Source organism: Platalea leucorodia (genome assembly GCF_965183815.1).
Source record: "Platalea leucorodia genome assembly, chromosome: 6".
Classification (NCBI taxonomy): Eukaryota; Metazoa; Chordata; class Aves; order Pelecaniformes; family Threskiornithidae; genus Platalea; species Platalea leucorodia.
In genome coordinates, this window is record NC_138828.1 from 18,001,336 (window position 1) to 18,017,194 (window position 15,859).

Genomic DNA, 15,859 nt, shown 5'->3' on the forward strand with positions numbered 1-15,859 from the left:
CGATTAGCACCACAAAAAGGTCACAGATCAAAGTAGTATGCATTTCATGAGCTCCAATCATTGTATAAGATCCGTGGACTTAAAGAAGTAAACTGAAATGCAAAGGGAAAAAATATCTGAGTGTGATAGCTTACAAAATGAGCACTTAAAATACTGTAATCACTATTTTGTGTGAACCAGGAAGCAGTAAGGATGTATTGCCTGAATGAATCAGCCCATGCCACATTGCAGCAAGCTTTTTTATATAGTATTTGTGAGGAACTGAGCTTTAAGCATTCTTCCGAAACACACCTATTCCACTTAAAAATAAAACGATGGTGATTTGATGCTGATGGTATCCAATCCACTGAGTGTTAACACGAAAAAGCAACTTAATATTTGCATGTAATTTTCTCAGTTTTATTCCACTGCAAAACCAGCAGATTGCAGAAGGCATCATCCATACCAGCACTAACAGGGCCACCACCACCACGAGAAGGTTAACCACATCACACAGAAGCAGTTAACACAATTCACTGGCACAGAGGTTTAAATTTAATGATGCCAGGCTGACCAAAACTTGATACCTGAATTGCAGCAACAGTATCAGGGACCTACAGTGTCACCAAAAGGGATGACGTCTGACACACTTTAATATACCGTCACTTGGTAAATTATTTCTTACTTTTGTAATTAACTTAAGCCTTAAAAAAATTTCTGTTCTGTCCAGTTATGCGATACTTGAAAATTGCATGTTCCTGTAAAAGTTCTTTGTTTTGAAAAAGTCTAATTTATGGCAACTTTTGCACATTCTTTCAATACGCCATTTGACAAGTGGTACCGCAAGGTCTACTTTCACAGCAGTAGTTATGAAGTAAAGCACATTACTAGCAAAGTCTTTTTGATTAAAATAGTTTCAAAAGTCACAATCACTAATGAATAATTACTTGGGGGGACAAAAGTATATAAGAAGGAAACGTTAATGATATTTAGATAATAAATATGATATTTCAGTTTCATAAGACATGCTGAGTGAAATTAAGGAAATTACAAAGTAATTTTAATCTTCATCGTTCAAATATACAAAAGTTAACATACTGCTGTTTTCAGATTACTTTTTCTTGAAATGAAAATTTGGGGTACGTAACAAGCGCTTCCCTCATTCTAGAATGTTCTGAAACTGCTTTTTTTCATGATTTAACAAAATAAAGATGTACTTATTGTAGATTGTACATAAAAAGAAAAAAATACATTTGGAATATGGATTGAGATCATTACTCTCTAAGAGAAGACTTTAAAGGGATTTTACATTTTGTGCCCAAGAGTTTAACAGCAATAACGGAAAAGCAGCTGCTTTCTGCTGATGAAGCACTTCATCCTGAGAATACAGCACAAGTGAGAGATATCAAAGAGAGCTGCAAGAAAGGCAGACACTAGTAGCAGAGGCTTTGGGAAATGATGGAAGGATGAGGGAAGGGTAGGTCAGAGCACACGGAGAGGTGAGGGTGAGAAAAACCTGGCACCAAGGCTAGAAATGAGGAAAAGAAAATTAAGAGCTAAAATCTTAGAAGAGGAGGAAGCAGGAGATGGAGAATAACTTCACCGTGGGGAAAGCCAGATCTGTAATTAATAGAATGAGAACTATATTTTATGCAAAAGCTAAAATACCACAGTTGTGAGAGATCAAGGCCACAGGCTGCCTTTGACAAGTCTGCTTAAGAACACAGCTTTTCTTTTCTCGGGTTATCCTGAATCAGCAACGCACGCCAAGCTCAAAAAGGTGTCAGGCTACCTCCCTAACCTATTACCTATCAGCACAACTGTAAGATCAAAAGTTGCATTTGAATATGGTTTGCCAAGTAGTCCTGCTAAATGTTAGTATATTTCATACCTCGTTAAAATAAAATTTGCACATAATTCTATACGAAGCAAACCACTAAACTCACCTAACATAATTTGTGATTATTATGGTGCACCCTACAACCGCCTGCAGAAATCTAGGCCAAATAACATTTCTGAAGACCATGGTATCATGTCACCGGTACAAGTGCAGTGTAAAGCATTCTGATGACTCATAAATCACAGATTTCTTCTGCTGTGACCATTGTGCAATTTTATGAATATGAGGTCTGATGTTCTGCCAACAACAGAACTTTTTCAATTCCCATTTTCTAACTTAGGAATATCAGGATGTTATCACGCCGAAGCCTGGTACCTGAAAAGTTTTTGAGAGTTTCCATGCCTTAATTCAGTATTTCCCAGTTAGCTGACTACCACATGAAAACTGCAGCCTCATTTTTCAAGATTCATTAAAAAAAGCTTCTCTAACTTATTTACTTTAGAGTGCCACTGATGCAGAATCCTTTCCTTTTGAGAAGAGCCGAATGTAATAGCTTTGAGAATGTGCTGAAACACCAACGATAACACTGTAACAGCTATTCTGTAATTCACTACACTGCCCGGAGGGCACAGTGAAGACAGGCAGTGCTAACAACAGGATTTTCCAAAACAGGGAAGAGAAGAGTAATACAGGTTTGAGGAATGAAGTAGGCAAAGGAAAATTCAGTGTTATTTTCTTGTAAAAACTGCTCTGAAAAATATCGGTTTAATGGAGGAAATGGAAGAGGTGGCAGAAGATTTCAAATGCAACCTTCTTTCCTGAGGCATTCACTGATCTTTGGAGTTAAATGGATACTAAAATTAAAAAACCCTAAAATTACATTTAAGTATTAAAAGTGACAAATATTTCTATGATTAAGCAAGCTTTATCAAGTCTTCTGTAGAGAGATTATTTTATTAGCTCTTTAGAACCACAAGACCTGACATACCATTGGGATAAGATCTCCTGTGTATTTAGACCACACTCAAACTTTTTTGAGCAATTCTAAAGAATAAGCAATACCATATGCCTTTTTTCTTCCTAAACTTGTAAATCTAACATTTCTTCAGATTATTTAAGCCCTAGTCCTACATAAATTATAAACAGCTATATATTGCAAGCAAAGATCCAAACTATTCCAGAAGAATCTTGCAAGACAAATGTTACTTGACAGACAATAGAAGATAGCCATCTTACCAGTCTGTTTATGCGAACAAATTCTTCTGGGGTTTTGGCCCATGGTGGAAGTTCAACATCAGACACAACTGTTCCATCATCCATCACTCCCAGATTGTAATTGTTGCTGTTGACAAATATCTCTGGGAGGTAATAGAATTCAGGAATCAATTCCTGTAGATAAATGAAAAACAATGCCATGTTATAAATTCTGTCAGAGGATGCACTTTGTCACATTAAAAAAATAATCATTAGAATGGCATTAGGCAAAGAGAATATACAAAATCCTCCCACAGACATCCCCCTCCCCTCCTAGAAGGGGGAAATCCCCTCTTCCATACTTTCCAAACTTTAAACCTTTAGGTATGATAAATCCTTATCATGCTTTTAACGCGACAAAGAACTAAGACACAACAGGCTATAAAACGAAAAAGTCAGAACATTGGTTTTGATTGCATATTATGCACAGAGAAGCTTATGAAACTGAAGTAATGAACATCACATGGTACAAATAATATTTAGTGGAAAGCAACAGACAACCAAGGATGTTAAGAAGTTGGGCAAAACGGCTTCTTTCACATTTTAATACAATCCACATTTTAAAGTGCTAATGCACAAATGGCAGCCTATAGTTTAGGTGAAAGTAGCGCCGTATATATTAATTACAAAGGTGTAAAACCCAGTTATATTCTTATTCTCTCTAACATAAAGGGTCTAAAAACTTAATGTTTAGGCTGTTATCCAAGACCATTCAACGCCCGGAAATAATTTTTTTGTAAATTCTAAAATACCTGAAGTTACACCACATGTTCAGAAAAAAACCACACGGTCAAAGCTGAATCAAGTCAATATTTGTCTTTCATGGAAAGGTCGTTAACTCATTTATGTGTCCAGTCTATAATTACAGGGAAGAATCATGCATAATTTCACACACACACACACACACACACACACACGAGAAAAACAGGACGGAATTTCACATGGTTACAAGGTCTGTGTATGCATTAAATTCCTTGTCAGGATCACCACCGCTTGAAGCAAGTAGGCTCTATAGGCCTGTGCTGAACAGGACTGGAACGCAGCATTTAACACCTCCATGGCTGGCCTGCCCTGGCACTTCTGCAGGCAGAGCCTGCTACGCTAAACACAGGCAAAAAAAACGCAAGCACATACAGCAAAGGCGTTGTAATTTCCAAGTCTTATGAGAAAAAACAAAGTAATACTAATGGCTAAACAAAGAATTTTTTTAAGCAGAAAATGGTACATTCTAGTGCAGAATTGAACACAACATGCTAGGAAGCAAAATGAAACTCAAAACCATAAGGATTTTCTCCTGGGTAAGTGGAGCGTTTCCCTGTTTTGCAAGCAGACGTGCAACTTCAGAAGCTGTCATTTATTTTGTAAAATATGCACTAGGATATACATAAACACATCTAAGATAACGTGATTAGAACCTTACTTACACGCTTTTATAAATGTCTGCAAAGTCCTGGCATAACACTTACTAGAAAAAGCCTATTAGGACATAACATATATATTTCTGCCCTTAATATATTTTAAAGGTACTTTTTTTTTGTGGAACTTGATGTTGAGACTTCAATACACCCAATAAACCTGGCAATTTGATGGATTTAGAAAAATTGAGCCACTGAATTAGAGAATTTACTTCCTTTGTAAAGAAAGGATCAATACGTGTAATTGCTTCAGGAAGTGTATTTCATAGCAAATGACTGGTGTAAAATTGGTCTTCCATACAGCAAGTGCAAACTGCATGCCACTTAAGAAGCAGAAAAAAAATCAGACTGCCCCACTGGCTTTGTCAACAGTGGGTGTAGTGTGTAGCTACGTCAGAAGCTCAGTAGATCAGATCTGAAACCCAGTCTTGACATGGGTCAATGGATCAGTGGTCTCCCAGATAGCCCCTCAGGGCCAGCTATGGCATGAGCAGCTTTCCAAATGGCTGAGTGCAATAGGGAGGTCATCAGATTGCGGCCAAGGTCACTCTGAAGTAGCCAGGGCAAAGACAGGAAAGATCAAGCAGGAATTAAGCGATTATCACCTCCATCCTTGTGTGAAACACTGCTTGGCTTTGAATTGTACATCTTTTTGTTTACAGTCACCTTAATTAACTAGGCAGGGTAAAAGCATGCTTCTGTACCAAATGCTTGACAAGTACTTGATAAAGAGAGATTTGAAACTATTTAATTGGATAAGTAAAAGAACAAGAATGTAGCAAGGATAAACGTTTGTAAAAAAGAAAGTACTCTAACACTGAAGTTTCTGTAGTTTTTATCACCGCAGACAGAAACTAACAAAGAAAAAGCGGAGACACTGGACTACTAATTCGATAGCAGCATGCACCACAAATATGAAACCACACCATGATCTGAATACTTAAAACATAAGCTCATTACATATGTTACTGATGTTTTTATATATATATATATATATATATATATATATGTATCTATCTCTGTACAGCTATTCATAAGTTTCTTTCAAGATCAGAAAACATTTGGCTTTCTAGAACACACATTGTTTTCATTAGATTACACAGAAACAATATGCTGCCTGGAAACTTAAATATTATCAGTAACTTCTGTTAGTTTGACTATTAGAAGCTTTTTCATAAAATGTTATTTCATTACTCCAGAAATGAGTTTTCAGGAAGTTTTTCACTGTCACCATAACGATACATTTTTACAAAAGGAGCTTCTTTATTATCTGATTTTCGTATCTTGACCATGGGCTAGTATTTACCCATGGGAGAAGGGAGTGCAAACAGGTACACTGGGCCATTCTAACGGAGTAGTATTTAGCGCCAGTTTTCAGTGGCTTTATACAGGTGAAAATGACAACATTAGTTCAAGGCCAACACTTTTTCCTAAATCCATCGAATAAACCTGATAATAAAATATTTAATTTTTAACAAGTTACGAATATTATTCATGTATTTGGTAATACATGGTCCTTAACAGTCCTTCTCAACTCTGCTTGTGGGATCTTCTCCCTTTTTCTTAAAATATTCACATCACGTGCATAGATGGACATGAAGACAGCAGATGCTGACTCGTGTGTAACTCCATTAACAATGGAACTTTCTGGACAGCTGAGAACGTTACAAAGATTAACTAATGCACTTTTTGCTTGTCTTTTGAGGCGGGGAGAAAGGAGCTACTTGTGGTTTCACACACATACCACATGAAGATGCAGGACCGGCCACGAGGGGCAGACCAAAGGATCATTTAGTATCTCACCTGGAACAGTGACAGGGACTGGAAGACTAACACAGGGCAAATACAGTGATTCCACAGATATTCTGTCAGCTTCCTACAGTTAAATGGTTTTGAACTAATCCGTGCTTCTGATTTTTAAAATCATTAATCATGGGTTCTACACTGCAGTTTCGTCTACAAAGGTTTTTCCTTTGGCTATTCTAAAACTGCTTCCTAACAGTTCCAGTGGATGGTTCTAGTACCCAGGTTGTGAAAAACAGTAAATATTAATTCCTTATTTACTCTTCTATATGTCCTTCTGGATACTGTAGACCTATATCATCACATTCTTCCTCAGTGGTCTCTTTTTGCAAGCTAAAAGATTCTAGTCAATTTAGATTCATTCCCTCTGGAGGTCCTCCCTTCTGACTAACCAGTTTTGTTGCCTTCATACTTTTTCTAATTCTACTGAATCCCTTCTGAAATTTTGTGCACTCAGCACATGTACAGAAACGGTAAAATTGTCCCACATTTCTTTTGTTTATATGATTTCACGGAAAAATGAAAACATCTGTATGATTTGTTGAAGCTCTTGCTTTAGCACAACTGTGTTGAAAATTAGTTTCAGGAATTCCTCTGTTGGAATTCACCAGCTCTATAGGGTAGAGACAGACATCCTTATGATAAGCAATACTTCCCTCCTTCTGCCATGTTTTTGATTTCATTACAACTGATGAAGGAGCTCAGGATGAAGATCAACATGAATCTAACGCACAGTATTTATAGTGGTATATATTTAAAAAAAAAATTAAAGATAAAATGTGCCATATCAGGATTCTTATTAAAATGCTTATAAAATTCTGCATCTAATTAAAATACAATTTTTCTCTAACAAAAATTGCCCACATGGAAACAATGATTCCTAAGGAAACTTCAAGTAATATCAACAGAATGCCAGTTTATCACTGGTAATTTATTTTCCTGTTTGCCACCACGCATAAAAAGTCTATACAAGATACTTTGTTTCTTTAATGTAATGAAATCTTATTTTATTCTTTTCTTTTCTTTAGAAAATAATAGACAGATGCATTTTGAAGCAGAGTTATATGATCTGCAAAGGTGTCTAGAAACAGTGACACAGATTCCCTAAACATATTAAAACATTTATAAGATACCAGATTTTCAAACTAAATTATTTGACAATCACATTAAGCAATATTAAGCCTATATATAACCTGTCAAACAGAATAATAAAAATGCATATTAGAAGTCTAGGATTTTATTTATATTGCCACACTTTATTTCCTCTGTTAGGGGACTTAAATGGCATTCAAAAATATATACTAACATATTAAATTAATTCAAATTTCATTTTTTCATCACACTTCAATGTAGTCATTTTCATGACTGTGGGAAAGTATAATTTCTAAGTACCCATGAGTTTCCCTCCATCTGCTATATGTGTGTTATTTCTTGCAGAACTAAGAAATTGCCTCAAGACATTGCCTGAAATTCTCCCAACTTGTAAGGAAAATACTTCAGCAGGTTTCCATTATAATTCTAAATTGAATTACTGAAGAAATTAATTTTGTCAATGTCTAATCATCTTGTTAAAGTTCTAAGAGATTATATTTCAAATATTTCCTATTTAAGAAAAATGTTAAAATCTTCAGTAATTTACAATTAAGCAAAGAAAATCATAAAAAATCCAGATGTTTGTTTAGTAGATTAATGAAATACATTAAAATCACAATTAGTAGTCGATTCATTATTGATCAATAAGTAGATTTGATTAAGTCAATACTTTATAGCATTAAAAAATGCATCTGTAAGGCACTTTAAATCCTTTTAGTCAATACATGGATTATATATACACAAAATTATTTTACTTTGTACTGAAGATATATGTAAAAGTATGCAATGGTATTTATTGACATATCTATACACTATGTAATATGTAGTTCAGGTTAATTTGACAGAGAAAGAGGGAAACAGCTATATATATAACTACATTCCTTTCCTCCATTTTTTTAAATTAACTGGGGGTGAAAAGGACTGTATTGAATCATAAAAAGGTCTAGATGAAACCTTGAAGGGTCACCTTGTTCACCTTTCCATTCACAGACAATTATAATCAGGTATTCTTGAAAGATGTTTCCCTGCCTTCTTCTTTTAAAATTTTCAATGATGGGGATCCTACGAATTTCTAGTGTTCATCTGTTCACACCACTAGGTCTTCCTAACATCTAGTCTGCTTTTGCGGCAGCTGGAGCCCGTTTCTTGTCCTATTCAGACTGAATACAAGCAGCAGTTGCCCCTTTTTACACGTATCAATGCGTAGGAGCAGCTTTTACCTCAGGGACAGCGAGATCCACTCCCACCAGCGCTTTCTGACGACTATTCCCCTCCTGCACTAAGGACAGACAGCATGCAAACCAGCACCAAGGCTGGCGTGGCGACACACTGGAATGGGAAGCATACAGCAGAATTCATCTCAATATAAAGAAATTCTTTACAGTGAGAATTATTGTTCACTGGAACAACCTCCCCAGGGACGTGGTAGAGTCCCCATCACTGGAGGTTTTCAAGATGGGCTTGGAGAAGGTGCTAGATAATCTCATCTAGGCTCCCTTTCCCATGAAAAGTGGGCCCAGATGATCTTTCAAGGTCCCTTCAGCCTGGGCTGTTCTATGATTGCATGAAATGAAGTGCACTGTGCCTGCCAGCAGGGTAAAAGCATTACAACTACCACTGCCAAAACACTTTACATTTGTGTCTTTGTTCCTCTTTTCTCCAACGTAAACAACCTCAGACCTTCAACTTTATATGACTGGTCTCATTTTCTAGATCTCTGGTCATTCTCCTTTGGACTTTAGCAAATTTGTCCATAACTTACTTGAAGTTTATTATTTCAACAGCTCCACAAAAAGTTTGGAGCAGATCTTGAAAGTATTTTTTTCATTTTCAATACAAATATGGATTTTTAACTACTGCAGTTCCCACAGATTACCATACACAGGTCTGACTAAATTTAGATTTTTTTTTTATTTTTTTTTTTTTTTTAAACTCAGAGAAGTATTTTTGCTCTTGTGGATCTTGGCACAATTTTACAGAAAAACAAATCTTTCATGAAAACCAAAGATCTGCATCCTAAATACGTTAAAAGTTTTGCTGCACCAGACATACAGTTTACAGTTAAAAATCTGAATTACTATGTACCTGCTTCTGAATTTTGCTAGTCATTGCTCTTGGACATCTTTGACCTTGGTACTAATATGACATGAAATTTCTCCTATAGACAGGTAATGTTGCCAGTCTGGCAGCAACTTTATTCCTTGTAAATTTTGAAACTTCTGTGTATTAGATGGAGAAGTATAAAACAACGCAAAGCATATGTAGAAAAGCTTATCAGGTTACAGGGTGTCTTAGGCATGCTTATGTTAGGCAGCCTGTTTCAATAAGCATGAGTTGCCATTTTGCAGAGCTTCAACTTTGTTTTTAATATATATTTTAAAGAAAGCCATGAAATTTGTCATCCTCCAGTTTCTGAATGTTCCAGCAGCTTGGAACTCTAGAGTTTCTTGCCTCTAGTACCAAGGTTTAAAAGGTTTAAACATATTGCCTTTCAAACAGTAGTATTCAATCCTGCAGCTTGCATGTGCTCGTTGGCCTATCTACAGCAACCTCCATTTCCTCCAAAAACATTTTAAGTTTTCTGGTCAATTTTAGCCAAATTTTACAGCAGGTTATAAAGACAACTAAGTCCCTACAAGTTTAAAAAACAATAAGCAGGCGAGTAGAGCCATTATATGTGTGTCTTGAGCGTCCCAGCAAGTGCAGCACAAGTTCCCATTTTAGTAGTCTGCACAGAAGCTACACAGAGCGGGCACCATAACAAATGTCCCATCACTGAGAAACTCTTAATTTGAGCCTTGCAGCTTTTTTGACAAACGAGTCAATCAGTTGCAAGAAGCAAATCCACAGGAGACAAAGCATCATCTGTTCTAATACTTGCAGAGAACGTTTTTTTTTTCCTTTATAGAACGTTACAACTATTAATGACCTTTTCCAAACATACCAAACCTGATGTATTATTAGGTACAGAATTTTCCCAATGCCCACCGTCATGTTTATTGCCCATAAAGTTCAATGATGGAGTCCAGATCCTCAAGTCTTCTTGAAGACTTCAAGAATCTCATGCTTGAAAGAAAAAATCCACGCTGAATAGAAAAATCCACATTGAATACATGTGACCCAATAATGACTTAGTAATCCACACAACAGTCACAGAAATGAAGCAATATCTATGACTACAGGTAACACTACCAGTATTTTAATTTTGCGATATATTCTATTTATATTTGGTTACAGATCTAACTTGTCTACCATAACAAAGATTTTCTGCACAGTGTTTGTGCTTGTTTGAATAAAATACCTCAGGACCCACAGGCAGGAGCAGGTTTAGCACTCTAGAAAAAGAGGACCCAGTAATTCCTGTGGGTACTCAAAAGCTTCCCTGGATGTGCTTCTTTCACATAAAAGTATGTGAAAAAGACATGCGATTACAGGACATATTATGACTGGATTTCTGTATCATTTCTTTACCAGAAGTCAATGGATTTTTTTTTTTTTTTTTAAATAAATATTTTGCATAGGCCTTTAAGAACTCACAACTGAAAAATTTCGCCTGGACAGCATTTAATTGTGTAAGCTTTGAAAGTTGCCATTTCACTCAAAATATGTACTGGAAAGGAAGAAAAGTTAAGAAATAGTAAAGGACTGAGGTACATGGGCACATTATATAATTATCAGAGCATCTGTCCGATGAGATCAACGCATTAAATTATATAATTTTGCTTTTACTTTACTGCAACTATTCCTTTAATTTTAAATATTTCAATAATGTTAATCAGATGCATTAGCTACACTTTAATACCACTGTCTAATTAAGAAATCATGGCACCAAAGCTCAACAAATCTTGTTAAATATTGCATACTTGTAGCCAATATTTTCTTTATTCCTTTTAAGAACAATTTACAAAACCTGAAGAACAGTAGATAACAGCACTAGGATAGCACCAAATAGATTTTGAGAATGTCCTATGGCCAGCAGGATCCTTGGTTTAGCCCAGGCTAACTCTAGTTTAAAGTTGGCACTGTCACTTTCCATAGGCTGATTGTATCAAAAACATTTTTGTCCAGGATCAACTTTAATCAGTAGCATAGAGATGACTTAGAGGCAAAGAATTAGAAAGTGGATGAAAATGGAGAATACTGAGGGCTACTTTCAGAGCTCTTTGTTTATTACAGTCTACGGTTTGAGACAACATTTTAGACCCATGATTATCACTTAAATTATAATTTACTTCTTAATCTCAGTATCCTATTCATAATGAAATCATGATGTCTTTTTAGCATTCTCCCCTTCCTAAGCTGTCCCCTCCAAGGACACTCCTGAAGAATCTTGGCCAAACCCATTCTCCCCCAGTCTCACTAGTGTTTACATACACCAGATACCCACTTTATAACACTAGTACACTCCTAGAAGAGCAAGACAATCTACTCATTATAGCTGACTTTGTTTAATACTGTTACAATTCAAAAAGACTTTAAACATGAAGCTTGATTTAAAGATAAATTGTCCAAAATGATGTGATGCTAATGAGTTTTATAATATAGTTAACTTGCCAAAACAGCATTTCTGTACCTAAAAATTAAGCTGTTCTATACTATGAGAACCTTAGGAAAAGATAAAGGATCATAGCTTGCCAAACACCCCTTTACGAGATATGAATTCAGATATTCAATACCATAACACCAGCCTTACAATAGCTGTCACTGATGTGTGTCATATCACAAGATTGACTTTCATAAATTAGTACCCATCTTATGGTGGAACGATCTGGAACGGTGTAATTGGAGCTTGCTAATGTTTTCTGTAAGTTTATGGTCTTCTAGCATCTCCTTTTGAACAAAACTAATCAAATGCACCAAAAAAAACCCAACCCATAAGCACATGAAAAAGGAGCACACACAAAGCAGTAAAGGGAAGGGCATGAAGAACAGTACATAACTATACTAGTGACCGTAACTTGGTTAAAAATGGTAAAAAAATCAATCACATTAAGCCAATCTAATTTTCTTTTCAAAAGGTAAATGCAATAGTGGATAGTGAAAGAAAAAGAGGCAAGATGTTGCTTCACCTTTGAGAAAGACCTCTGAGTCTCAGTCTCCCATTACATTCTTATAAGCAAAGTAAAGAAATGGAGATGAGATTAGGTTACAATAATGTGGGAGTACCCAAGCTGGAAATCCATATTCCAAGAGCAGTTATCAATAGCTCACTGTCAAACTGGGAGGACATGGTAATGGGGTCTGCCCTGCTCCTAATACCAGTCAATAACCTCACTAATGACCTGGCATAGAAGGTGCAGTAATAAAATTCCAGATGACACTGAGAAGGCAACATAGCTGTTGGGAGGACAGCATGAGAACTTCAAACAATCTTGAAAAACTGTATATACCATATTAAAACAAAAAACAACCAGCAAAGTAGTACACTTGGAAAAGAGAAAATACATGCAAAGAGCAACACAGGTAACAATTATGCTGTTGTAAATGTAATGATAAATAAATTCATCGGAACAGGTTAGCTACCACACCAGAAATAACTGCTTCTGAACAACCATGTGCAAATCTACTCATTCATCAAAGAAAAACAGCAACACAAAAGAACAGACAGACTTAACTTCTGTATTCCAGAACTTAGTCCAAGCCCCAAACTAAACTATTTTTCTGTTAAACACTGCCAGGCTATCCTTGTTTGCTTTTTATACAGTATTAACAAAACTAACCAGGACTGTTTGCACTAATAATGTAAATTAAGAAGTAACTAAATGAGATAATGGTCATGCCTGTCCAGTACTTTAAAGGTACTAAGTGGTACTCTCACAGAATTGAAATACATTTAATATACCTCAGTGCAGAAGATTTAACTTAAAAACACATGGTGAATCGTTTAAAGGCAACAGTGCTGAGCTAATTAGTAAATAACAATGCCAGAGTGGTAGTGAGACACTAGCAAACTTCCAAAGGATTTTTAATTTGCCTTGCTTAAATAAACGGATAGGGGAGAACTAGGAAATTAAATTTTATGCAACATATCACCTCTTGAAATCAAAATTTGAAAAGTTCAACCAAAGGTTATACTACAGCGCAGCATTAGTTTCCTGCTTTGATCATTGCTCCAAGGCTTTCACAGGATATTGACCAAGATTGGTTGTGACCACACATACGCTTTAGCTTTCTCTATTGAAGTGATACCAGCCAACAAGAGTTGCTTCCAAAGCTAGCTCACGTTAGTCCTCCTTGTAGTATATGATGCCTCCACCTGAGATTAACAATAATCTTAGGACAGCAAGCATCAATAACTACATTCATTCTCTTCACACGAGAAGCAAGGAGAAATCATTTCCTGTAATCAGCGCAACGGTTCTAAAAAATCACAATTTCCTCAGCTGGAATAGGAATAAACCCTTCTTTTTCCTTTGTTCCCCCCACTCCCCATGCATCAAGATACAATACCATTCACTTTGGCCTGCCACTTTCAAGGTCGTAAAACTGGCTTCCCAAATCCTTTGTATTTCTATAAATCAATGCATTAAACTGCTAGGTTTTCATCAGTTGTAAAAGTATCAACAGGAATCCAGAGAGCTTATGGTCAAAAAAACCCCTAATATTATCAGCCACAATAGCCAACTACGTTTGTTCTCAGCCCATGAGAAATGCAAGGTAAAGCTTAAAACCATTTGACGTGTTGGGAAATAAATGTTTTTTACCCTGTGTCTGCCATGGATTGAATGGTACGGACAATCAGATACTACAGCAAAGTAATTTCCACACCTACATTTTCAAGAGATTTCTCCCTCAAGTCATTCAATCTATCTCAAGTTCTTAAGGTGATAGCAAATGATGGGCACTCAGTCCTTTCAGGACAGACCATGAGAAAGTACTATCATAAAATGATTACAGAGAATGATACTCCAAGATTACAAGGAATAAGTCTAAAACTTACGGGTGTCGTGTTTCATAATATGTGTTGGCTGTAAAGCAGGTGGGAAGGGAACTCTAAAGGAAGAATAAACATTGGAAACTCTTCATTTCCCCAGGCAGGGATCAAAACCAGAGGGATCTCTGTTCCTTTAACTCCTTCCCTGTCTTCCTCCTTCCTTCCTGAATACCCACACGCATGTGCACATGTACATACATTGCACAAGACGGGTAAAGAAAACATTCCGGCTGGCCATGGGTTGTCTCCCATGGAAGTTACTGCTTCAATTGCACATATTCTTGACATACAAAAACAGCAGCACAAAACATACCATTTAAGTAAGAGTTCTGTCACTAATTTCATCATGACTGCAACATCTAATTTCATTTTCTTAATTAGTAAATAATTCTATTTACAAGCATGTATACGGTATGATGTTACCATTAACTACAGGTGCACATAATAATCTACTTTATTCAGGCTCTTTGATGCATGTGTCAACTAAACATATTCAAGCACTAGTAAGCTAACACGTTGCAATTCTGCGTGTAGAAAACTTCTAGAGGCATATGGGACACTTTAGCCGTGCATTTCAGAAACATTTGCAAGGTAGAGCAGACCACCGAGTGTCAGGAAACTTGGTTTTCACAGCCATAGTGAAATGCTGGGGATACAGGTATTTCCAACAAAAATGGCTCTGCGCATTTTCAAACTTTTTCTTTCCTAATTCTTTCAACGTGTCCTATGGAAATCCCATCTCATCCCCCTTCGGGGCTGCTCATCCAGTCTCATGAACAGACTCCTCTAGTCAATCTTAATGCTCACTCAGGTGCTTCACAGCAGTATGATGTAATTCACGGCAATTCACGGACTCCGATAGCTGCAAGCAACTTCAAGAGGCCATCCATAACAGTAGGGATGCCTCTAAAGGCAGCACCAGCTTGCACATACATCATTTCCAAAAGATATCTCAGCATTTATGAAAAACCCTTACTACACTAATTGCTAGGGAAGCATTCATCGGTTTTATTTGTTCTGTTAGAAAGGTTACTTTCACATCTAATTGAAATCTCCCTGATATTTAAATCCTTTAATTCTTATTCTATCCAGCATGGGCAGCAGAGATTTCTCCTTTCTGTCTTGCAGCAGTCCCTATGTAATTGAAGACTCTTAAGTTCCTCCTCAATCTTCTCTTCTTTAGAAGAAAAACAAGCATAGCTACTCAATCTTTCATTGCATTTTATTTTCAAGACCTTGTATTGTTATCATTGTTCCAGCGTGGATTCTCTCCAACTAGGCCACAACTATGGATGCAATACTTCAGCTAAGACCTTATCAAAGCTGGGCAAAGCTGAAGATTTATTTCATACATTTGAGTGCCAGGTTAACGGTTGGACTTGATGATCTTAAAGGCCTTTTCCAAGCTAAACGATTCTATGGTTCTATTTTGAAAGTTATACTATGTCCTGTTGATGTATCTTCTACGAAATATTACTCACCTTTTGTTATACCACAATATTGTTAATTTACATGCACTGGTGATGTACTACAGTCCTACAT

The 15,859-nt window shown here is 36.4% G+C and overlaps 1 protein-coding gene across 1 annotated transcript in view; it reads right to left on the bottom strand.

Moving 5' to 3' along the window:
* The window catches only part of LRBA (LPS responsive beige-like anchor protein), a 416,862-nt gene that overhangs the window by 95,929 nt on the left and 305,074 nt on the right, over positions 1-15,859 (bottom strand). The window contains exon 46 of the mRNA XM_082315661.1: positions 3,056-3,208. Within this exon, the coding sequence (XP_082171787.1) occupies positions 3,056-3,208 (153 nt within the window). The remainder of the gene's footprint in view (positions 1-3,055; positions 3,209-15,859) is intronic.